Genomic DNA, 23,736 nt, shown 5'->3' on the forward strand with positions numbered 1-23,736 from the left:
GCTGTTAAATAAATTTTAATGCAAATTATTAGTGAACATTATTAATGAGGGGGGCCCTGCCGGGAGGGGGGGTTGTGTTCCCCCTCCCCCGGGTTAGAGGTGAGGGAAAGCAGAGCTGGGGGGGGCTCTGTGTCCCCCCCCGGGTTAGACCCTGAGCACCCACCCTGTGGTGGGGGGGGGTCCCCAGCACCCACCCTGTGGTGGGGGGTCCCCAGCACCCACCTTTGTTGTGGGGGGGGAAGGAAACCACCCCCCCCCCCCTTTTTTTTGGAGTTTAGCCCTGACCCTCCCCAGCACAGGGAAGGGCAGAAATTCCAGTTTCTCCCCAAAAACAGAAGCTGGGAGCCCCCAGCCTCGCCAATCCCAAACTTGGGGGAGGGTCCATCCCGCCCTGTCCCACCCCCGCAAGTTCTGGGGGTCAGACCCGGGACTGGAGTGGTCTGGGGGGGTCGCGCTGGGGGGGCCCCGGGCTGCTGCTGCCGCTGCTGGAGGAACTGGAGTGGGGGGGTTTGGGGGGACCCCCCCGACCCTTTAGGGTGCTGAGCCGGGCGTCGAGGGACAGGGTGCGGGGGCGGCCCCGGCGGGGGGGGCTGGGGCTGCGCAGGGGGGGCGCCTCGAACAGCGACAGCCACGGGGGGGGGCCCGGAGCGCGGGGAGCCCCCCCGTGCCGGGTCAGGATGTCGGTCACCGCCGCGATGTCATCAGAGGGGTCAATAGCTGGGGGGGAAAGGGGGGTCAGCGGCATCCCCAGACCCCCCCCCTTCCCCATTCTGTGGCGTGGGGGCTGTGAAAGACCCCCCCCAGAGACCCCTTCCCTTCCCCATTCTGTGGGGTGGGGGCTGTGAAAGAACCCCCCTCAGAGACCCCATCCTTTCCCCATTCTGTGGGGTGGGGGCTGTGAAAAGCCCCCCCCAGTTACACCCAGCACCCCCCCAGCCCCCCATGGATCCCCCTCACAGGCAGTGGGGGGGTTTGGGGGTGCCTTCACTGCCCCCCCACCCTGCAGTCCCCATGGCCGTCCTGGGGGTGCTGTGGCAGTGGGTCCCCCGTGTCCCCCCGCCCCCCGTGTCACCTGTCGCTGTAGTAGGAGCTGAGCAGTGCCCGGATCTCGGCTGACACATTCTCCTGCAGCAGGAGCCCCTCGCCCGGGGGGGTCCCGGGGGGGCCCGGTGGGGCTGGGGGGGCGCAGGAAGGAGGGGGGGGGGGTGGCAGAGCGGCAGGAGAAAGAAATGGGGGGACAGAGAGGGGACACAGAGAAGGGGGGACAGCGAGAAGAGCAGCGTTAGGGAGCGAGCAGAGAGCAGAGAGGGGGAGACAGAGCAGGAGCCCCCCCAGACCACCCCCCCCAGACACACTCACCTGTCTGGTGGTAGAGAGAGCCCTGGGGGGGCAGCGGGGCCGGGGGGCGGCGCGGGGGGGGCTCCTCGATCCTCATCAGCTCCTCACAGCACTGCTTCCACTGGGCTGGGGGAACGAGGACAACGGGGGGGCTGTGGGACAGAGCCCACCCAGGGTCCAGGTGCTCCCGGGGTGGGGATTGAGCTGGGATGGGAATTGCAGTGGGATGGGGATTGCAGTGGGATGGGGGCTCCATTGGATGGGGTCAGCCTGGGATGGGGGTCTCACGGGAATGGGGGTGCTCTCGGGACTGGGGTCCCACTGGGGTGGGGGTCCTGGGGTGATAGGGGTCCCACAAGGATGGGTCCCACAGGGATGGTCTGGGGTCCTGCCAGGATGGGGGTCCCACAGGGATGAGGGGGTCCCACTGGGCTTGGGGATGGATCCCACTGGGACAGGGTCCCACCGGCAGGGAGGGTCCCATAGGGCTGGGAGGGCCCGCAGGGATGGGGGGGATCCCACAGGGATGATGGGGACTCCCGCAGGGATGGCCTGGGGGGGTCCCGGGGGTCCCGGCTCACCCAAGTCGTAGAGGTGCTGCCCGAAGGCTTCGAGCCAGCGCTGGGCCTCGGCTGCACTCTCGGCCACCAGCGCGTGTGTCACCTCCTCCCCGCCCAGGCGGTTGGTGACGGCCACCCCGGGGGGCTGCCCGCGGCCACCCGGCTCCACCGCCCGCACCCGCGTGTCCTGCGGCACCGGGACTCCTTGGACCCCGCAGCCCCACAGCCCCCACAGACCCCAAAATGCTCCATAAACCTCCAACCACCCCGAGACCCACACAGTCCCCATTTCTCCCTGTACCCACCACGTCCCCTCCATCCCCCACACCCCCCATAACCCCATAGTCCCCCACAGACCCCACAGACCCCAAAACGCTCCAGAAACCTCCAACCAGCCCAAGCCCCACACATTTCTCCCTGTACTCACCGTGTCCCCTCCATACCCTATACCCCCCATGACCCCATAGTCCCCCACAAACCCCACAATGCCCCAGAAACCTCCAACCACCCTGAGCCCCAAACAGTCCCTATTTCTTCTTGTACTCACCACATCCCCTCCATATCCCATACCCTCCACAACTCCATAGTCCCCCACACCCCCCACAGCCCGCCACAGCCCTCTGATCACCACCCCCTCTGTGTCCCCTGTGTCCCCATACCTTGGTGACAGCAATGGTGAGGGTGGGCTCCTGCCCTGCCTCGGCCTCGCCAGCGCTGCCGTAGCAGAGCAGCCCAGGGCCCCTCAGGACGCAGAACAGGGGGGGCCCGCTCGGCCCCTCAGCCCCTGGAGCCTGTCCCCAGACCCCCAGAGCCGTCAGCACCCATGGGTGACCAGCCTGCCCCCGACTCTGCACTCATCCCCAGCACACGGATCCCCCCAGCTCCACCCAAACCAGCCCAGAGCTGCTGGTGGGGATGGATGAGACTGGGTGGGTTTGTGTTACCACCCATCCTGTCCCCATCCCTGTTCCCATTCCCAGCTCTGTCCCCATTCCCATCCCAACCCATTCCTGTTGTTGTCCCTTCCCATCTCTGTCCTACCCTTGGGTCTGTCCCCATTCTTGTTCCCATCCATGTCACTATCCCCATCCCATTCCTGTCTGACCACATCCCTTGCCCACCTTTGTCTCCATCCCTGTCCTGTTCTCATCCTTGTCCTCGTCCCTATTTCTCTACCCATCTCTCCTTATCTGTGTCCCCATCTCCATCCTTGTCCATCCCCATCACTGTCCTTGCTCCTGTGCCTGTTCCCATTTCTATCCTGACCCCATTCTTGTCCCTGTCCCATCCTCATCCTCATCCCCATCGCCATCCCCATCCCTATCCCCATCCCTGTCCCTGTCCCGGTCCAATCTTTGCCCCTGTCCCGGTCCAATCTTTGCCCCTGTCCCATCCTTATCCCCATCCCTCTCTCCATTTCCATCCCTGTTCCCATCCCCTTCTCACCCCTTTCTCTATCCCCATCCCATCCCTCATCCCACCCCACCCTCACATCCCAATCCCATATCCTGATCCCCCCTCACCTGCAGCTGCAGGGCCTCTGGTCCCACAGGGATGTTAACACAGCCCATGCCTCTATCCCATCCTTATATCTTATTTCTCTTTCCCACCCCTATATTCCATTTTTCTATCCTACTCCTCTATCCCATCCCTATATCCCATTTTTCTATCGCATCCCTATATCCCATTCCTATATTCCATCCCTATATCCAGTTTCTCCATCCCACCCCTATATCCCACTTCTCTATCCCATCCCATTTCTCCATCCCATCCCTCTATTCCATCCCTAAATCCCATTTCTCTATCCCATCCCTATATCCCATTTTTCTATTGCATCTCTATATCCCATCCCTCTATCACATCCATCTACCCCATTTCTCTACCTCCCATTTCTCTATATCTCATTTCTCTATATCTCATTTCTCTATCCCATCCCTATATCCCATTTCTCTATACCATCCGTATCTCCCATTTTTCTATCCCACTCCTGTATTCCACTCCTCTATCCCATCCCTCCATTCCATCCCTCTATCCCATCCCTATATCCCATTTCTCTATCCCACCCCTTTATCTCATTTCTCTATCCCACTTCTCTATATCCCATTTCTCTATCCCATCCTTATATCCCATTTCTCTATATCCCATTTCTCTTCCCCATTCCCTCACCTGCAACTGCAGTGTCCCTTTTATCACGGCAGTGTTAATACATCTCATCCCTCAATCCCACCCCTCTCTCCCATTCCCGGTGCCGTTCCCGGTGCCGTTCCCGATCCCATTCCCGGTGCCGTTCCCGTTCCCGTTCCCGTCGCTCACCTGCAGCCGCAGTGTCCCTGTCGCCGCGGGGGTGTCCATGCAGCTCGGCCTGGCCGCCAGGCGGCAGCACATGCGGCCATAGAGCGGCACCCAGCAGGGGCTCTGCTCTGGGGGGGGACACGGGGGACATGGGGGACATTGGGGGACACTGGGGGCTGGCAGGAACCCCCACACTGACCCTACACCCACCCATCAAGGGCTCTGCTTTGGGAGGTGACAGGGGGACATGAAGGTCTTGGGGGTTGAGAGGGACCCCCAAACCCCAAAAGGAGCCCAGACCCACCTCCTCCTCCTCCTCTCGCCAGGACCCCCAGACCCCCTTGTCCCCTATTTACCGAGACCCCAGACCCCATCCAGACCCTTTCAGGACCCCAAGATCCCCCTGTCCCCTCTGTCAGGACCCCCAGACCCCTCCCCACCTGCTCCAGCCCCATTGCCCGTGTTATGGGGTACCACGGGGGGCTGTGGGGAGTTTTGGGGTGTTATGGGGTGGTTATGGGGTGTTATCACATACCATGGGGTGTTATGGGGTGTTTTGGGGTGTTATCAGGTGACGAGGATGTTATGGGGTATTATGGGGTGTTATGGGGTGCCACAGGGGTCTTATTGGGTACTGTGGGGTGCTATAGGGTGTTATAGGGTGTTATGGGGTGCCACGGGGTGTTTCAGGGTGTTATAGGGTGTTTTGGGGTGCTCTGGGGTGTTTTGGAGTGCCATGGGGTGTTTTGGGGTGTCCCACTGACCGTCGGCAGCGACAACGAGGTCATGGGTACGGAACCCGTCGTGCACCTGCGCCAGGGACAGTGAGGCATGGGCCAGCAGCTGGAACCGGGGACACCTGGGGACAACAGGAGGGTCAGGGGGACACTGGGGGGTCAGGGAGGATGGGGGTCACAGGGGGGGCACAGGGGGGACACGGGGATATGGGGCACACACAAGGGGATATGGTCCACACATGGAGGCATAGAGGGGACACAGGGCACACACAGGGGGCACAGTGGGGACATGGGTAACTCACAGGGGGATGCAGGGGAGACACAGGGCACACACAGGGGGGACACAGGGGACACGAGGACAGAGGACACACACAGGGAGACATGGGGCGCACACAGAGGGGAAACAGGGGACACAAGGACAGTGGACACACACAGGGGAGTGCACAAGGACATGGGGCACACACAGGGCGGCACAGTGGGGACACAAGGGACACGGGGAGCACAGGGCACACACGGGGCTGTACAGGGGGGACATGAGGCGCACACAGGGGGACATGGAGCACACACAATGGGGACACAGGTGGGACACGGGGCACACACAGTGGGGACATGGGGCACACACAGGGGGAACAGTGAGAACACAGGGGACACGGGGCACACACAGGGGGGACACAGTGGGGTGCAGGGGGACATGGGGCACACACAGGGGACACAGGGCACACACAGGGCACACACAGGACACCCACAGGGGACACAAGGGACAGATGGGACACAGACCACAGGGGCCTCCCGGGGTTACTCACGGCACGCCGGGCGGCGGCAGCAGCAGCGCTCCGGTGCCGCCGGTGCCCGGGGGGCTGCCGGGGCCCCCCTCCATGGCCGCCCGTGCCCGGCGCCCCGAGGAGCGGCCCAGGGACGTGCTGAGACGCGTCGCCAGCTTTTTGGGGGTGCTGCCCTGAGCCCCCCCGCCCGGCAGCCCCGCGCTGTACAGCTCCACCTTCAGCTCGAAATCCGGACCCGCCTCCGAGCTGGGAGGACACGGAGGGGTCAGCCAGGGCAGGGGACACCCCACGGCCACCCCACGGACTGTGGGGACACGGGGGAGGGACAGGGCAGGGGGTCCCAGAGGGGAATGCGGGGCAGGGGTGTTTAGGGGTCTCCTGAGGGGGGCAGGGGTGTGTTTGGGGGTGCCCAGGGAGGGGCAGAGGAGGGCAGGGGTCACCAGGAGTGGGCAGAGGTGCCCAGAGGGGGATCAGGGGTCCCCTGGAGTGGGGGCAGGAGAGGGCGGGGGGGCACAAGGGGGGTTTGGTGGTGGCAGGGGTGTCATGGGGGGGTGTCAGTGTCCCGGGGGGGTGTGAGGTGTCGGGGGTCCCATGGGGAGAGATCAGGGGTCCCATGGGGGCATATTGGGGTGATCAGGGGTCATCCCATAGACAGGCTCAGGGGTCCCATGGGGGGATATGGGGGTGCTGAGGGTGCCATAGGGGGTGTCAGGGTCCCAGGGAGGGGTGTGGGGTGTTGGGGGTCCCATGGAGGCATATCGGGGTGGTCAGGGGTCATCCCATATTCAGGCTCAGGAGTCCCATGGGTGGATATAGGGTTGCTGAGGGTGCCATAGGGAGGTGTCAGGGACCCAGGGAGGGGTGTGGGGTGTTGGGGGTCCCATGGGAAGGATCAGGGGTCCAATAGGGAGGGTTAGGGGGTCCCATAGGGAGGCATCAGGGTCCCAGGGAGGGGTGAGGGGTGAGGGGTGTTGGGGGTCACATGGGGAGGGTTAGGGGTCGCATAGAGGGGTGTCAGGATCCCAGAGAGGGGTGTAGAGTGTCGAGTGTCCCATGGGAAGGGATCAGGGGTCCCATGGGGAGGGTTAGGGGTCCCATGGGGGGTGTCAGGGTCCCAGGGAGGGGTGAGGGGTGTCGGGGGTCCCGTGCCCCCCCTCACAAGAGCACGGCGCCCTCGAAGCAGATGTCAGTGAGGGTCCTGTCCACCAGCACCGTGGGGGTGTCGTGGATCTCGGCCCCCACCTGCAGCAGCAGGAACACGGCACAGCGGTGCAGCTCTGGGGGGGCATTGGGGGGGTCAGAGGGGGGTCACAGGGACAGGGGGGACCCCCAGCACCCCAACACTCACCCCCCTTGTTCCTGAAGTACTCGGTGTCCTTCCACATCAGCGGGATGCGCAAATCTGGGGGGAGGATGGAGAGCAGGAGGGGTTTGAGACCCCCTGAGGCACCCCCGGACCCCCCACCCAAAATGCAGACGGTGCCTCGGGGGGGGGCAGGCAGAGAGGATGGGGGGTCCCCCCTCCCCAGATCCCCCCCAGACCCCCCCATACCTGAGATGCAGACGGTGCCCCGGCACGGCACCCGCTCAGCCCCGGGCCCGGCGTCCGAGGGGCTGCGGGGGGACAGGAGGGGGGCTCAGCAAAGCTCCCCTCAGGTTTTGGGGTGATCCCCGCAGGTTTGGGGGGTCCCCTGCCATTGCACTCCCATAGCTGTGCCCCTATGGATTTCCCCCAAATTTTGGGGTGCCCCTCATTGCTGCAGTTCCCACAGGATCTCATCCCACCCCTGGGTTTTGGGGTTTTTCCCTCCCTGCCCTGTCCCCCCATGTCCCTTCAGTTTTTGGAGTGTCCCTCACTGCCACAGACCTGCAGGATCCCTCATCCCATCCCTGGATCTGGGTTTTTCCCTCACTCCCATGTCCCCTATGTCCCCTCAGGTTTTGGGGTGTCCCTTATCACTGCAGACCCTGCAGGATCCCTCGTCCCACCCCTGGGTTTTGGGGGTTTTCCCTCACTGCTGTGTCTCCCATGTCCCTCCAGGTTTTGGGGTGTCCCTCACTGCTGCAGCCCCTGCAGGGTCTCATCCCACCCCTGGGTTTTGGGGTTTTCCCTCCCTGCCGTGTTCCCCCAGGTTTTGGGGTGTCCCTCACCACCCCACCCCCCATGGGATCCTCAAACCCCTTCCCCAGATTTTGATGACCCTCCCCACCACACCCTCCATCCCAATATCCCCCCAGTGTTTTGGGGTGCCCCTCCCTCCTCCATGGGGTTCTCCATTCCCCCTCCACTTTTGGGGCTCCTCCCCAGGTTTGGGCACCCCTTGGGGTACCCAACGCCCTCCCCCATCATTTTCGGGGTCCCCTCACCGCCGGGCCCCCCTCAGCCGAGCCTCCTGGCGCCGCTGCAGCTCGCCCCCCGCCGCCACCACCCTGGCGTCGCACAGCACCAGGGTCTTGGTGGTCTCCAGCGCCTGCTCCGGGCGGCTGCAGGCGGGGAGGAGCCGCCGGGCCCCTTCCCGCACCCGCAGTGCCCGCTCCAGAGCCCGCTGCAGCTCTGGTTCCTAGGAACAGGGATATTTGGGGGGTCAGGGGGTCCCCAAATCCCCTCCCAGACCCGCAGTGCCCGCTCCAGAGCCCGCTGCAGCTCCGGCTCCTGGGAACGGGGACAACTGGGGGGTCAGGGGGTCCCCAAAACCCTTCCCGCGCCCACTGCAGCCCCAGCTCCTGGCAACGGGGCAATTTTGGGGGGTCGGGGGGTCAGGTGGTCCCAAATCCCCTCCCTGACCCGCAGTACCCAATGCAGCCCCAGCTCCTGGGACTGGGACACATTTGGGGAATCAGAGAGTCCCCAAAATCCCTCCCGAACCCTCCCTCCCGCAGTACCCACTGCAGCTCTGACTCCTGGGAACAGGGCACATTCAGGGGGTCAGGGGATCCCAAATCCCCTCCTGCACCCACGGCACCCACTGCAGCTTTGGCTTGTGGGAACGGGGCACTTTTGGGGAGTCAGGGGATCCCAAAACCCGTCCTGCATCCACTGCAGCTCCGACTCCTGGGAATGGGGCACATTTGGGGTGTCAGAGAGTCCCTAAAACCCCTCCCCGACCCACAGTACCCAGTGCAGCCCCGGCTCCATGGAATGGGGCACTTTTGAGGGGTCAGGGGGTCCCCAAACCCCTCTCGGACCCGCAGAACCCAGTGCAGCTCCAGCTCCTGGGACTGGGACACATCTGGGGGGTCAGGGGATCCCCAAATCCCCTCCTGCACCCACAGCAGCTCCAGTTCCTCCCACATTTGGGGTTCGGGAGGGTCTGGGGGGGAATATATGGGATTGGGGCACCTGCTGGGCACAGGGGACCCGGGCACCCCCCTGACCCCCACACCCCCCTGGGGGTCCCGGTCGTGCCCAGGCGGTCCCAGCCCTGCACACACGGGGGTGGGGGGGGTCCCACACTGATTGGGGGGTCCCAGCCCTGTCCCAGCTGCACCCACACATCGTGCACCCCACAAACACATCGTGCGCCCCACAAACACATCGTGCACCCCACAGATTTATCAGGAACCCCATGGACACATCATGTACCCCGCGGGGAATCCGTGAACCCCAAAACCAGGCTGTCCACCCCACAAACACATCGTGGACCCCACAGCAGAGCCACGCACCCCACAGATCCATCGTGCACTCCGTAAGTTTACCAGGCACCCCACAAATTATTCCTGCACCCCACGTGGGAACCAGGCATCCCACAAACACACTGTGCACCCCATAAGGGAACCACACACCCCACAGATCTATCCTGCACCCCATGGGTTTACCAGGCACTCCACAAATTATTTCTGCACCCTACGGGGGAACCAGGCACCCCACAAACATACTGTGCATCCCATAAGGGAACCACACACCCCACAGATCTATCCTGCACCCCACAGGTTCACCAAGCACCCCACAAATTAATTCCTGCACCCTATGGGGGAACCAGGCACCCTACAAATTATTCCTGCACCCCATAAGGGAACCATGCACCCCACAGATCCATCGTGCACCCCATGGGTTTACCAGGCACTCCACAAATTATTTCTGCACCCTATGGGGGAACCAGGCACCCCACAAACACACTGTGCACCCCATAAGGGAACCATGCACCCCACAGATCCATCCTGCACCCCTTAGGGGAACTGTGCACCCCACAGATCCACGGGATAACCACATACCCCACAGATTTACAGTGCACCCCAAAAATCACATCCTGCACCCCACAACCCTGCCACACACTCCACAGATTTACCACACCCCTCCCCAAAACTCATCCTGCACCCCACAAACCCATCACGCACCCCCAAAACTCCCCCACCCACAAAACCCCAAATTCCCCAGCACAAACCCCCCACCCCAAAACCACCTCCCTGAGCCCCCCCAACTCCTTCCCTGTACCTCCTGCTCCTCCATCCCGATCCTGATCCCAATCCCGATCCCGCCCTTGTCTCCCCCCCCTCCAGTGACGTCATCGCCTATAAATAACCCCCCGCTGGAAACAGCGGGAGCCCCCCCAAAAATCCCCCCTGTTGTGGTTTTGGGGGATTTTTTGAGATGAGGAGCTCATTCCATCTTCTTGAGACCCCCGGGACCCGCCCCCGGAGCCCCCGGACCGCGGGTTTCCCGCGGTCCGGGGGCTCCGGGGGGGATCCCGGGGGATCCCGGATTTGGAGTCGAGGAGGGGGGTCCCCCCCTCCCCAAATTCCCACCTGGATGCTGGCGGCGATCTGGCGGATGTAGAGCATGTTGAGATCCTCCAGGATCCGCAGCCGGCGGCCCCCCCCCACCTCCATCGGGACCCCCGGGACCCCCCCAGTTATTTTGGGGGGTCCCCCCAAAGCCCCCCAAGGGGGTCCCGCCGCATCCAGAGCTGGGGGGGGGGGTGTAGTGGGGGGGGGGGGGTCGGGTCCTCCCCCCACAAACACACACCGAGGTGGCTGCGGGGAGAAAAAGGGGCTTTGGGATGGTTCGGGAATTTGGGGGGGTTCCCCACGTGTTTGAGGCTCCTCCCCTGGAATTTTGGGGGGTGTGGGGAGGGGGGGGGGAGAAGGTTGTGCGCCCTCCCCAAATCGCCGCCCCCTCGTTGAGAACAAGGGGGGACTGTGCGGGAAAGGGCAGCGGGGGCGGGGGTTGGGATGGGGTGGGCCGGGTTTGGGGTGCGAGGAGGGGGGGAGGGATTTTGGGGAGGGGGGAGCGAGGGGGGGAAGGTTTTGGGGTGCGGGGAGAGGATGTGGGGGGTGGGTAAGGGAGGAGATGGGGTGAAGGGGATAAGGTGGGGTGTAAAGGGTGGGGGGACAGGATTGGGGTGCAGGGACGGGATAATGGGGGCGGAATGAGGTGCGGGGTTTGGGGACGTGATGGGGGCAGGGTTTGGGGTGCAGGGACGGAATGCAGGGTTTGGGGTGCAGGAATTGGGTTTGGGTGCGGGTTTGGGGTGCAGGGAGGGGATTTAGGGGCAGGGAGGGAATGCAGGGATTGGGGTGCATGGATTGGGTTTTGGGTTTGGCGTGCAGGGTTTGGGGTGCAGGTTTGGAGTGCGGGTTTGGGGTGCAGGGATTGGGGTGTGGGTTTGGGGTGCAAGTTTGGGGTGCAGAGAGGGGATTTAGGGGCAGGGAGGGAATGCAGGGAGTGGGGTGCGGGTTTGGGGTGCAGGGATTGGGGTGTAGGTTTGGGGTGCGGGTTTGGGTTGCAGGGTTGGGGTGCGGGTTTGGGGTGCAGGGATTGGGGTGCAGGGAGGGGATTTAGGGGCAGGGAGGGAATGCAGGGATTGGGGTGCGGGTTTGGGGTGCAGGGAAGGGATTTAGGGGCAGGGAGGGAATACAGGGATTGGAGTGCGGGTTTGGGGTCCAGGTTTGGGGTGCAGGTTTGGGGTGCAGGTTTGGGGTGCAGGGCACAAGAGAAGGAGTGGAGAAAATGGGGTGCAGGAGACAAGATGGAGCGTGGGGATGGGAAAAGAGGGGCAGGGTTTGGGGGCCAGGGAAGGGATGAGGGGCACAGGAGAGGGTGCGGGGGGGGAGGGGCTGGATGGGGCGCAGGGTTTGGGGTGCAGCCAGGGGATAAGGGGTGCAGGGGAGGGGAGAGCAGCCGGGGGGCGGGGAGGGGGGCGCATGGGGAGAATGGGGGGCAGGGAAGGGGGTTCCAGGGTTTGGGGTGCTGGGGACAAGACGGGGTGCAGGGTTTGGGGTTTGGGGGACAGGACGAGGGGTGCAGGCAGAGGACGGGGTGCCGGACGAGGGGTGCCGGGTCAGGGTGCAGAGCCCGGGGGTGCCGGGTCAGGGTGCAGAGCCCGGGGGTGCCGGAGACAGGAAAAGGGGTGCGGGGAGGGGGGGACACCCCGGCCGGGGGTGCGGAACGGGGCTCCGGGAACGGCACAGGAGGAGGGGGTGGGGGAGGCGTGGGAGGAGGAGACAGGGCGCCGTGCGGGGCAGACGGGGAACGGATTCCCGGCAGGGACGGACACCGGGACCCCTCGTCCCCCCGCGCCCCCCACCCCCGGTTGAGCGCTGCCCCCCGTCCCCGGTACCTCCGGCCGCTCCCGCTCCGCCGCGATCGCGCACAGGAAGCGGCGGCCGCCCCCGCCCCATGTCCCGCCCCGTGTCCCCCGTTCCCCGTGTCCCCCCCTCCCTCCCTCCTTCCAGGAGCCGCCTCCGTGTCCCCCCCGCCCCCCCCCCGCGGGGCTCCGGGACACCGGGAATGGCCGGGGGGCGCCCCCCTGCTGGACGGAAAAACCCGGTGCAGGGGGGCGAGACCCCCCCGGGGGCACCGGGACCGAACCGGAGCCCCGGTGTGTGTGCCGCTGGTACCGGGGCACCGGGACGTCCCCCGGGGGCACCGAACCCGCCCCGAGTGAACCGAGACTCCTCGGGGTGCGCCGGGACCTTCCCAAAGGAGCACCGGGATGGCCTCAAATGCCCCGGGATTGTCCCTAAATGCGCCGAGACCCCTCAGAGCGCGCCAAGACCCCCCCGAGTGAACCGGAGCCCCCCCAGGTGAACCGGGAGCCCCCCAGGTGAACCCCGGACCTGTCAAGTGCAGCTGGTACAGAAAGACGGGGCTCCCCCCCTGTCCACCGGGACCCCCGTAAGAGCCTCAAAATGCACCAGATTCACCCCAGGATGCACCGGAACCACCCCCCGCCCCAAATGCACTGAGACCCCCCCTCAATGTGCATCAGGCTCCCCAAGGGCACCGGGGCCCCCCGAGTGTGAACTGTGACCCCCCAGTACAGCAGGACCCCGCCGTGGGCAGCCGGGACCGGGTGAAACGGGACCCCCGAATGCACCGAGAGCCCCCACAGAGCACTGGGAACCCCCAAAATGCAGCTGGGACTGGGTGAACTGGGACCCCCCCCCGTACCCACCAAGACCCACCCCAAGCACTGAGACCCCCATAAAGATGCCAGGACCCCTCCCACACGCACTGCATGGGCCAAACCCAAGCGCGGCTGGTTTGGGGTGAATCAGGACCCTCAGGGGAACCCCAAGACCCACCAGGACCCCCCAAGTGCCCCTTGGACACCCCGTTCCCTGTGCCCCAGCACCGCCACCGCCACCTGCGGGACACCCCAGCCCTTCTGTCCCCTCCCCGACCCCCCAGTCCCTCCCAGTCCCCCCCTCCTCTCTCCCCGTCGGGTGCCGGGGGCGCGGGCGATTCCCGCTGTGCCGGATCCCACCGGAATTCCCGGCTGGGCCGGGGCAGCGGGACGGGACAGGACGGGGGGCCCGGGGGGCAGGGAGCGGCCTCGACCGCCCCCGTGGCCTCGTGCCCGGGCTGGTCCCGCTGCTCCCGCTGCTCCCGGTGCTCCCGTTGGTACCTGCGAGGCCGGGGCCGGGGGGCAGCAGCAGCCCCGCCGCAATTCCATGTCCAGCGCTGACCCCCGCGCCACCGTGGCGCGGCTGCGCTCGTCCCGCTGGAACATGGGCGGGGGTCCTGGGGGGCCCGGGGGGTCCCGGGGGGTCCAGAGATTTCTGGAGGGTCCCGGCGCTCCCGGGTGTTTTGGGGAGATGTTGGGGTTCGGAGCCTTCCGAGGAGTCCGGGAAATTTCGGGGGGTTCCGAGTGAGCCGGAGCTTTATGGGGGTGTCCTGGTATTCCCGGTGTCCCAGGTGGTGCCGGGCCTCTGGAGCCTCCCGGGGGAGCCCCGCGGGATCCCGGTGTCTCCGAGGGGTCCCGGCAGTCCGGGGGTTCTAGGGGTCCCGGTGCTCCGGGAGGGGAGTCCAAGGGAATCCCGGAGCGTTCGGGGCGTTCCCCGGAGCTCTCCCGGCGACAGGTGGGGAGACAACGGGGTGGCCGCACGGGGAGATCCCGGGGTCGCCTCTCCCGGCCCCGCACAGCCCCGGGATCCCACGGCGAGGGCGGGGGGGCGGCGGCGATCGGTGCCGGCGGCTCCTGGCACGGGCGGGACAATGGCCCGGGGCGGCGGCAGCTGCGGGCGGGGGGCGGGCGGGGGGCGGGCGGGTGTCCCTGTGTGTGTTGGGGTGTGACATCTCTGTGTGTGTCAGGATGTGACATCTGTGTGTGTGTGTGTCAGGGTGTGACATCTGTGTGTGTGTGTGTGTATGTGACATCTCTGTGTGTGTGTCAGGGTGTGACATCTGTGTGTCTGCGTGTCGGGTGTGACATCTGTGTGTGTGTGTGTTGGGGTGTGACATCTCTGTGTGTGGGGGGGATGTGGCATGTCTGTGTGTGTGTTGGGGTGTGACATCTGTGTGTGTGTGTTGGGGTGTGACATCTGTGTGTGTGTGTTGGGATGTGACATCTCTGTGTGTGTCGGGGTGTGACATCTCTGTGTGTGTGTGTGTCACACGGAGCTGTCACACGCGTGTCCCCACAGGGAATCACTCAAATCCCTGGGAAGAGCCCTCTGGAGATGTCACCTGGAGAGGTGACACGCCTGTCCCCGGGGGTTTGGCCCCTGTCGCTTGCTGAGCTGGGGTTTGTGTTTGGTTCGTGGCCAAAACTCCTCATCCTGCCCCGGGCGCCATCCTCACAGCCTGCGGAGAGATTTGTGGGGCTGGATGGGGTTTTTGTGTGGATGGATGGGATACACTCTCAGATGAGAGATTGGTGGGAATATTTGAGATATTTTCGGTGGGTATTTGAGATATTTGGGTGGACATTTGAGGGGTTTGTGCGGATACTTGAGATATTTGGGTAGATTGATGAAGTCCTCTCTCAATCTTCTGCCTGGACAAACCAGACCCAGCTCCCTCAAGCCTGGGAAGTGCTCCAGACCCCAAATCAGCCCGCTCCAGGAGCTCCGGGTCTTTCTGGTCCCGAGGAGCCGAGACCTGGGCACAGCACTCCAGATATGCCTACCCTGGGCCGGGCAGAGGGGCGGGATCACCCCCTGACCTGCTGGCGCTGCCGATGCCCCCCGGGATTCCATTGCCCTCAGGAGCCGCGGCTGGGCAGGAACAGCCCCTCGGGAGCCCACAGCTCACACCCGCGCGTTCACCCTGTGGTTTCACACACACCTGAGTTCACACCTGAGCTCAAACATCTGCCCCGCGCGGCCCCAAAGCACCCGCGGCTCCGGTTTCCCTTGGGAACAGAGCACAATGTGCCCACTTCAAACATGGCGGCGACAGCGTCACCCGCCCCGGAGAACGGGGGGAAGCGAGGCCGGGCGGAAGCGGGTTCCGGGCGGAAGTGGATCCGCCCCGAATTGGGTCCCCCGCAGCCGGATGCGCAGGGCCTGGCGGCGCGGCGGGATGGAGGCCGGCGGCCACGGTGAGAGGGCGCGGGGCCGGGGAAGGGCTAGGGGGACTGCGGGGTCGCTCTCCGGCGGAGCAGAGCCCGCGGGGACTCCTCGCTTGACCCTGTGTCTCTCCTCACAGGGCAGGAGGCCGAGGCGGGCGGCCATGGCGGCCACAAGAAGAAACACAAGAAGCACAAGAAAAAACACAAGAAGCGGCACCACCACGAGGCGGGGCCGCCCCCGGGTCCCGAACCCCCTCGGCAGCCCCGGCTGCGGCTCCGGATTAAGCTGGGAGGGCAGATCCTGGGCACCAAGAGGTGAGAAGGGAGCTGGGGGAGCAGATCCTTGGCACCAAAATGTGGGAGGCTGGGCCGGGCATGTTTTCCTAACCGGGCCCCCCACCCCGGCCTCACCAGCGTCTCCAAAACTCATTTTTCTTCCCTACAGCGTCCCCACGTTCACGGTGGTCCCCGAAGGAACTCACTCGCCGTCCCCACTGCTGGGAGGGGACGAGGAGGAGCCCAGCGAGGGGGTCCCCATCGAGCAGTACCGGGCCTGGCTGGGTGAGCAGGGGGGATTCATGGGGGGCTCAGAGGGGAGAGGGGCTGTGGGGAGGGCAGGGAAAGCCCTGGGGGAAACAGGGGGGCTCAGAGTGAGGACTGGCTGGGGAGGGGGTGCTCTGGACCTCTTTCATGACCCGGTGTGACTCCCACCCTTGTGACTGTTCCCATCCTGGCCCCCCCCCAGATGAGGACAGCAACCTGGCCCCCTCCCCACTGCCCGAGCTGGACCCCGAGAGCTGCTTCCCTCCCCGTGAGGAGGGGGAGGAGGAAGAAGAGGAAGAGGAGGAGGAAGAGGAAGAGGAGGAGCGTCGCTGGCTGGCGGCCCTAGAGAGAGGGGAGCTGGACGACAACGGCGACATCAAGAGGGAGGTGGACGAGTCCCTCCTGACGGCCCGGCAGGTATGGGGGCACTGGGGGCAAGGCTGAGGGGGGCTGGGGGGGCTGCAGAGCTGCTGGCACAGCTCTGGGGAGTGGCTGGGGGTGTTTGGAGACACTGGGACGGGTATAGAGTTCTCAGGGTGTTCCAGACCCAGAAGGGAGCTGGGCTGATGGGAGATGGGGGAGCCTCTTAGCCCCCAGGGCATGACTGAGGGGATCTGGAAGGGCTGCAGGGACTCCAGAAATGCTGTTTTGGGGAGCCCTGAAAACTGGTAGAGAGTAGTTTTGAAGCCCTGGGGGGGGTCCCATGTGGATCTTCCATGGGCAGCCCTGGAACTGGTGGAGAGCCAGTTTGGAGCTCTGGGGGGACCTATGTGGATCTTCCATGGGCAGCCCTGGAACTGGTGGAGAGGGGATTTGAAACCCTGGGGGGACCTGTGTGGATCTCCAATGCCATGGGGAGCCCTGGAACTGGTGGGGAGTGGATTTGGAGCCCTGGGGGGACATGTGTGGATCCGCCAGACCCTCCGTGCCCCCCTGACACCCCTCCGTGCCCCCACAGCGCGCGCTGCTGCACAAGCAGCAGAGCCAGCCCCTGCTGCAGCTGCCCATGGGCGCCAAGGCCAAGGAGGTGACGGAGGAGATGCGAGAGAAGCGGGAGGAGCGGGCGCGGCGCCGACGGCTCCAGGCCGCCCGCAAGGCCGAGGAGAGCAAGAACCAAACCATTGAGCGCCTGACGCGAACGAACAAGGCCAAGGTGAGGGCACTGCGGGAGCGCCGAGCCCGCCCCGCCCCCTGCCCTGTCGTGCACTACCGCAGCTCCGCCGAAGGCATCACTGTGTCCTTCCCCGCCGGGCTGCCGCTGCCCCTGCCCGCCGCCACCGCCCCGCCCGTGCCCCCCGCACAGCCCTGCGCCGTGCCCGGCTGCCCCAACCCCAAACGGTACAGCTGTGCCCGCACGGGCCGCCCCCTCTGCAGCCTGGGCTGCTACCAGCGCAACCTGCAGCTGCTGCAGAGCGCGGGGTGAGCACCCCAGAGGGGGCTGCGGGGGGCTACTGGCCCTCTTCGGGGGCTACGGATCCTTTGTCAAGGGTCAGATCACCAGGCCATAATGAGTTCCAGAGTGGTCTGGGTTGTCCACATGGATACCGAGGAACATGTAGATTTCCACCGTGGACTTGGAGGACTGTGGGGAGTTCCAGACCTTCCACATGGACCCAGAAGGCCAGAACAGGGGGCTTCAAACCCGCTGCTGTGGACACAGAGGCTCTTTGGTCACCCCACAAGGGACCTGGATGGCTGCAGATCCTCATGGACAGAGGGAGCTCTGGCTCCTCCAGATGGATATGGACAGCCATATCCAGGATGTGGAGCTCCAGAGGGCTCCAGCCTCTCCACTGTGGACACAGAGGGTTGGGGACCCCGGCAGGGACTGAGGGTGGTCCTGACGGGATAGAGGTTCTCTGAAAGGGCAGGTTCTGGTGTTGCAGAGCTGATTAAAGGATGTTGTTGAAGGAACTGTGTGTGGGCCTGCTGGGGTGGGGAGGCAGCTCGACCCCCGGGAGCGCTGTGGAACAGTCCAACCCCCCCCCCCCCCCCCCGGGAACCACTATGGTACAAACCCCCCCCCCCCCCCCCGCAGCAACACTGTGGAACAGCCCAACTCCCCGCCCCCCCGGTTCCTTATGGTCTGTCCCGCAGTGCTGGGTGGGCGGGGCACTCTCCGGCAGCGCCCATTGGCTGAGGCCCTGCCCATCGGAGACTGGCGATGCTGATTGGTCAGATGCTTTGCCAATCAGACGGACCAGGAACTGTCTGCGCGCCAATTGGCCGCGCTGTGCCGACAGTCCACCTCGAGGCGGGCCAGGGGGCTGCACCCTTCGCCGAGCTCGGGGCTGGGTGGCCATTGGAGAACGATGCTGTCAGTCAGGGCTTGGGGGCGGTGCTACATCTCCGGTTAGCCGCTGCGGCCGCCAATCACGGTGGGGGCGGTGCTCGGCTCCTTTGTCTCTGTTGTTGGGCGTGAGGCTCAGGCAGACGGCTAGCGATTGGCTGCAGCCGAGCGGCGGTGCCGACGCCGATTGGCTGTTGGCAGAAGAGCGTCCGCTGATTGGCCGACGGTGGCCACGGGGGCGGGATTTCGGGCCGGGCGTCATGGCGGCGGCGACGGCCCCGGCCCGGGCGGCGGCGGCCGCGGGGGCCGCGATGGCGGCGGCGGCGGCGGCAGCGACGGGGCGGCGGCGGCTGCTGCGGGCGGTGGGGGCCGCGGCCGGGCGGGCGCGGGGCCGCGGCGGGCTTTAGGCGGCGGCGCCATGGAGCGGCCCGGGAGCGCCGAGGGGGCCTGGGCCGCGCTGCTGGGCCGGCAGCACCCGCAGGTACCGGGCGGGCCGGGGCGGGGGGGCCGCGCGCGGGGCCGCGGTGACGGTGCGGCCGTGCCCGCAGGCCCGGGAGTTCTGCCCGGGGGTGAACAATCGGCCCTACGTGTGCGAGACCGGGCACTGCTGCGGGGAGAGCGGCTGCTGCACCTACTACTACGAGCTGTGGTGTGAGTGCGGGGGGATCCGGGGAGAACGGAGGGGATCGGGGATTCTGGGCGGGCTGATGCCTTCAGGAGGATCCGGGGCTCCAGGAAGGTTCTGCGACTCGGGGAGGTCAAGGGCTGTGTCGGGGGCTGAGAGCTCCGTGTGAGTTCTGAGAGAACTGGGGTGGGTGACGGGGACTGAGGGCTCCGAGGACAATCGGGGACTCTGGAGAGGTCCTGTGGCTCAGAAGACCTGCGGGCTCAGGAGGAGCTGGGACCCTGGGGGGACTGAGGGCTGTGGGGGCTGCAGCCGGGCCCCCCGTGGGAACGGGGGTTCTATGTGAGGGTGACCCCCCCGCTCCGCGCCCCGTTCCCGCAGGGTTCTGGCTGCTCTGGACCATCCTGATCCTGCTGAGCTGCTGCTGCGCGTTCCGGCACCGGCGGGCCAAGCTGCGCCTGCAGCAGCAGCAGCGGCAGCGTGAGATCAACCTCATCGCCTACCACGGTGCCTGCCACTATCCCCCCTCCTCGGGGGACCTCCGTGAGTGAGGGGCTTCTGAATTTCCCCCATACCCCAAATCCCAGCTCCTGCCAGCACCGCCCCCCTCCATGGGTGACCTCAGTGAATTGGGACCCACAGCGCCCCACGTGTCACCCCCAGCCCTTTGTACCCCACCATCTTCATGGGGGATCTCAGTAAGTCAGGACTCCCTGTGCCATCCCCCAATATCCTGGATTCCGTGTCCCTGCCCCAAATTCCCCCATTTATACCCACAGCCCCTGCATCCCCACCCTTGCCCCGGGCTGTGCTCTCCAGCTCCATCCCCCCAGCTCTGCCCTGTGCCGAGCTGTGCCCCCCCGCCTCCACCTCCATCCCCTTTGGGCCGTTTCTGTGCTCGCCTGTGTCCCCCTGACCTCTCCTCTTTCCCCCCCAGGGCTGCTGGCCTCCTTCAAGCTCCCGGCGTACGAGGAGGTGGCGCAGCGCCCCGGGACGCCGCCGCCGCCCTACAGCCCCGGGAGCCCCTCACTGTCCCCCGGCTCGTCTGGGGGCTGCAGCTCCTGCTCCTGCGGCTGCTCCTGCGCCTCCTCCCCCAGCAGCTCCTCGCTCTCGGCACCGGGCACCGACGAGACGGACCCGGAGCCAGGCCCAGGCCCGGGGGGTGGCAGCACCGGCCGTGACGGTGGCTCCAGCAGCACCGGCACCGGTGCCAGCTGGGACCTGCCCCTGCCCGAGGAGCCGCCGGCCTATGGGGGGCCCCCCAAACAAGTCCCCCCGGAATTCTGTGAGGCTGAGGGCCGCCCCTGCTCTGACATTGAGGGGGGCGAGGACGGGGGAGGTAGAGCAGTGCTGGGGGATTGCTCTGGGCGGCACCGGCGGCTCACAGGGGATTCAGGCATTGAGGTGGGCCGGGGATTAGAGGAGGATGAGGGTGAGCCCGAAGGCTGTGGGGGACCAGGGGGTGATGGGGGGCCTGGCTCACCTGTGCTGCCCGTCTGAGCCCTCCCCCCAGGACCCCCAACTGGGGTCTGGACTTATCATGGAGCCCCTGATAAGGGGCCCTTTGCCCTGACTGACACCACCCTGAAGTGTGGCAGGGTCCTGCTGGAGCCACCTCCCCTCCAAACTGCTTCTGGGGCCTCCCCTGTGATCCCGGTGCTGCTGCCCGGGGGGGGCCCCATCGCTGGGGTGGGGGGAGTGCCCGAGACCACGGGGTGGGTGGTCCCGGCACGTTCTCTCACCATTAAAGAGATGTGGAAGTACCATTGCCCCTTGTGGTGGCTGTTCTGGGCTGGGTGACAACCTCTGACTCCGTGGGTAGGGGGTAAAACATCCCCCCAATGGCACAGGGGGCACCAGCTTGACCTGGCGTCAGCAAAGGTGACACTGTGACACCCTGACACAGGTGGTGAGATGCCACAGCCGTGGAGATTTATTTCAGGGGAGGCAGTGGAGGCTCTGACACAGTCCCCCAGCGTCTCCCCTGGCCCTGAGCACGCCAGGCAAGCAGGGGGCACAGGGAATCCCCCCTCGTGTTAATAGTCCTCAGCCATGGCCAGCACAACAAGTGCGGACCAGCCGGCGAAGGGGTGACAACCCTGTCCGGTGCCATCACTGTCCCGATAGTGCTCCCAGAGGAAGCCGGTGGCCTCGTACTGCCGGAACACGTTGGCCACCAGGTTGTGGCGCAGCTCCCGGTAGAGCTTGGCCGCGCGCTCCCGGTGCGGCCCCGCCGCCCGCGCGTAGCCGTGCAGCGCCCGCAGCGCCAGGAAGTTGATGTTGACCCAGACGGAGCCACGCCAGTACGGGGGGTCGTGCTCCGTGTTGCGCCGCAGGTACAAGGGGCTGTCACGGGCCAGCGAGCGCAGCCCGAAGGGTGTCCAGAGCTGCTTCTCGCTGCGCATGGAGCCCAGGAGCACCGGCAGCCGCGGGGAGTCTGCTTGGAGCAGCTGTAGCAGCAGCGGGAAGAGGCTGACATAGCCCAAAGCGCCCACAAACTGCGGTCGCGGCGCTTCCCGCACATCCCGCCGCAGCTGCGGGGCCGGTGGGGGCCTGCCGGGCACGGGGGCCGGGCGGTGCCAGCGCAGAGCCACAGCCGCGCTGTGATTGCCAAAATCGGCGAAAGTGCCCAGCTCGGGCGCCCAGTGCAGCCGGTCCAGCAGGTCGTTGTCGCTCAGGGCCGCGGCCATGTCACGATAAGGTGCAGGGGACTCACCCAGGTGCTTGGCCAGCGCTGCCAGCACGCGGGCGCCCAGCGCCATCCAGCAGCGCAGGTCCAGGTGCCGCTCCTGCTCCGATGGGTGAGAGGCACGGGGGTAATCGTCCAGCCCCGACGACAGAGTCTTGGGGTTCAGGAAGCGCGCGGGGTCAGTGTCGCGGCCGCGCCAGCGGAAGGTGAAGGGCTCGGGGCCGGCCTGGGTGCGGTTCAGCCACTCGAACCAGGCACGCAGGCGCGGGAAGAGGCGGCGCAGGTAGGGTAGGGGTGCGTCGGGCAGCAGCCGCTCCAGCGCCAGCAGCAGCGTCGGGGGGTTCGCCGTCTCGCTGTGCTGCAGCACAAACTCGGGGGGCACCCGGGCCCGCGCCTCCTCCCCCAGGATCTGCTCCCGCGGGATCCAGCCGTCGGCGTTCAGGAGGTCGAGCCAGTGCGCCAGGATGTCGCGGGCCAGCGCAGGGTCCCAGCGGCCCAGCAGCAGCAGGTGGAAACCCTCGTCCCACAGGAAGCCACGCGGGAAGCAGGAGCGCGAGGGCACGGCCGTGAACAGCACGGACTCGGCGCCGGGCACCGGCTCTTCCCGGAGCTCCGAGCGCAGCAGGGAGCGGCCATGGAAGAAGCCGATCCCGCCCAGCATCTCGCTGAGCGCGGCCTGGGCGAAGCGGCGCTGCGGGAGGGACACCCCGCGTGCCTCCAGCCCGAAGGTGTCCTCGAAGCGTCGCTCGAAGGCGGCCACGTGCCGGGCCAGCACCGCGCTCAGCGCCGGCCCCGCCAGCCGCCCGTGCCGCGTCCCCGCCGCGCTGCCCGACTCCAGCGTCACCTCCAGCACCGCCGGCAGCTCCAGCGTCACCTGGTGCAGCAGCAGCTGCCCCCGAGGGGGCTCCCCGGGCAGCCCCCCAGTGCTGGACACCCCGAAAAAGCGGCGGCGGGGTCGGCCCGGTGGGGAGAACACGGAGCTCTCGCGGAGGCTCTGCCGGACCAGGTCGGTGAGACGGTGCAGCCCCGGCACCTCTGCAGCCAGGAAGTTGTAACTGAGGGGGAAAGGAGAGTCAGGGATGGGGACATAGTGAGGACATAGAGGAAAAAGGACATGGGGGCAGATGGAGGGAACACAGACAGTTTAGGGGCTGCAGCCCAGACACTCACCTGGCATACTTGGTCCCCTCCCCGTCCTCTCCAGTGGGGGGCAGGAAGGTGAGGGTGAAGTCCCCGAGCTCCTCTGCTGTCCCTGCCACAGCCGCCAGCCGAGTCCCGTTCTCCAGCACCGGCCGCAGCGTCCCCTGCCCGTCTGTGGCCACGTAGAAGAAGAGGGACAGGAGAGGGGCCGGGCCCTTGCCCTGGGGAGGAGGAAGAGGAGGATGACAAAAGCTCCCCGGCATCCTAACCCCTCTCCCACTCTCATCCTCTCACCTCCATCTTCACTGTGACCCGCCAGCTCCAGTCACCGCCATGGTCTCCCCCCGGCTGCTTCACGAACTCGGTTCTCAGCACCAGCCCCTCATCGCGGATCTCCTGCACTCCGAAATTCTCCCCGTCGTGCATCAGCCACCCGTATCGCGACACGCCGTCGTTCTGCTCGGTCGTGTGCCGCAAGTTGCCTCCGTGTTGGAGCCACATCAGTCCTGGAGGGGCGGGGAGGTGTCAGGGGTGGTTCTCGTGGTGGGAGCGGGGCCGGACGAGCCCCAGGGCGGGGCAGAGCCCCCCGCGCCCCTCACCGGTCACGACAGCGCGCGGGCTCCGCGTCTTCATCCCGAAATAGACGTGAGGCCGGTACGTGCCCCAAAAATAGGTGGGCGATGCGAGAGGCCCGGAGGAGCCAGGGGGGACGGCGGGGGGCGCGGGGTGCGGGGTGACGAGGCGGGAGGTTTCGCTCCACCGCTTCCATTCGGCCACCGCCGCCGCCAGACCCAGCACCAGCGCTGCCGCGGCTGCTATAAGCACCAGCGCCGTCCGGCCCCGCCCGGAGCCTCGCGGTGGCTTTTGCTGTTGCCGCAGTTTCGGGTCCCGGTCCCGGAGCCGCTCCCGGGGCCGTTCCTGGGGTCCACCCCCGGGGCGCCGCCGCCGCTCGCCCGCCATCAGGGCTGTCGCGCTCGTGACGTCAGCGCTGCGCCACCTGCGGCGA

General features: G+C 66.2%; 4 protein-coding genes across 4 annotated transcripts; 2 read left to right on the plus strand and 2 right to left on the minus strand.

The window, feature by feature from the left end:
- Positions 1 to 2: 2 nt before the first annotated feature.
- On the minus strand, positions 3 to 12,312 carry RTKN (rhotekin). The gene is made up of 13 exons (XM_083861397.1): positions 12,267 to 12,312; positions 10,453 to 10,680; positions 8,077 to 8,270; positions 7,262 to 7,323; positions 7,058 to 7,111; positions 6,869 to 6,986; positions 5,731 to 5,955; positions 4,955 to 5,049; positions 4,212 to 4,318; positions 2,558 to 2,689; positions 1,920 to 2,085; positions 1,360 to 1,464; positions 3 to 717 (listed from the first exon to the last, which is right to left on the minus strand). The coding sequence occupies exons 2-13, from the start codon at positions 10,534 to 10,536 to the stop codon at positions 419 to 421; spliced, it is 1,641 nt and encodes a 546-aa protein (XP_083717523.1). The 5' UTR covers positions 10,537 to 10,680; positions 12,267 to 12,312; the 3' UTR covers positions 3 to 418.
- Positions 12,313 to 15,392: 3,080 nt separating this feature from the next.
- On the plus strand, positions 15,393 to 17,900 carry INO80B (INO80 complex subunit B). The gene is made up of 5 exons (XM_083862159.1): positions 15,393 to 15,473; positions 15,581 to 15,758; positions 15,889 to 16,004; positions 16,189 to 16,403; positions 16,945 to 17,900. The coding sequence occupies exons 1-5, from the start codon at positions 15,428 to 15,430 to the stop codon at positions 17,407 to 17,409; spliced, it is 1,020 nt and encodes a 339-aa protein (XP_083718285.1). The 5' UTR covers positions 15,393 to 15,427; the 3' UTR covers positions 17,410 to 17,900.
- Positions 17,901 to 18,694: 794 nt separating this feature from the next.
- WBP1 (WW domain binding protein 1) lies at positions 18,695 to 20,654 on the plus strand (the record flags this gene model as incomplete). The annotated part of the gene is made up of 4 exons (XM_083861399.1): positions 18,695 to 18,757; positions 18,825 to 18,927; positions 19,283 to 19,444; positions 19,839 to 20,654. 4 exons carry the CDS (start codon positions 18,695 to 18,697, stop codon positions 20,399 to 20,401), a joined length of 891 nt encoding a protein of 296 aa, XP_083717525.1. The 3' UTR covers positions 20,402 to 20,654.
- A 166-nt stretch (positions 20,655 to 20,820) lies between these two features.
- Positions 20,821 to 23,690, minus strand: MOGS (mannosyl-oligosaccharide glucosidase; the record flags this gene model as incomplete). The annotated part of the gene is made up of 4 exons (XM_083861392.1): positions 20,821 to 22,645; positions 22,761 to 22,951; positions 23,025 to 23,236; positions 23,330 to 23,690. 4 exons carry the CDS (start codon positions 23,688 to 23,690, stop codon positions 20,938 to 20,940), a joined length of 2,472 nt encoding a protein of 823 aa, XP_083717518.1. The 3' UTR covers positions 20,821 to 20,937.
- Between the last annotated feature and the right edge of the window lie 46 nt (positions 23,691 to 23,736).

Source organism: Zosterops lateralis (assembly GCF_965231275.1).
Source record: "Zosterops lateralis genome assembly, chromosome: 5".
NCBI classification, from domain to species: Eukaryota; Metazoa; Chordata; class Aves; order Passeriformes; family Zosteropidae; genus Zosterops; species Zosterops lateralis.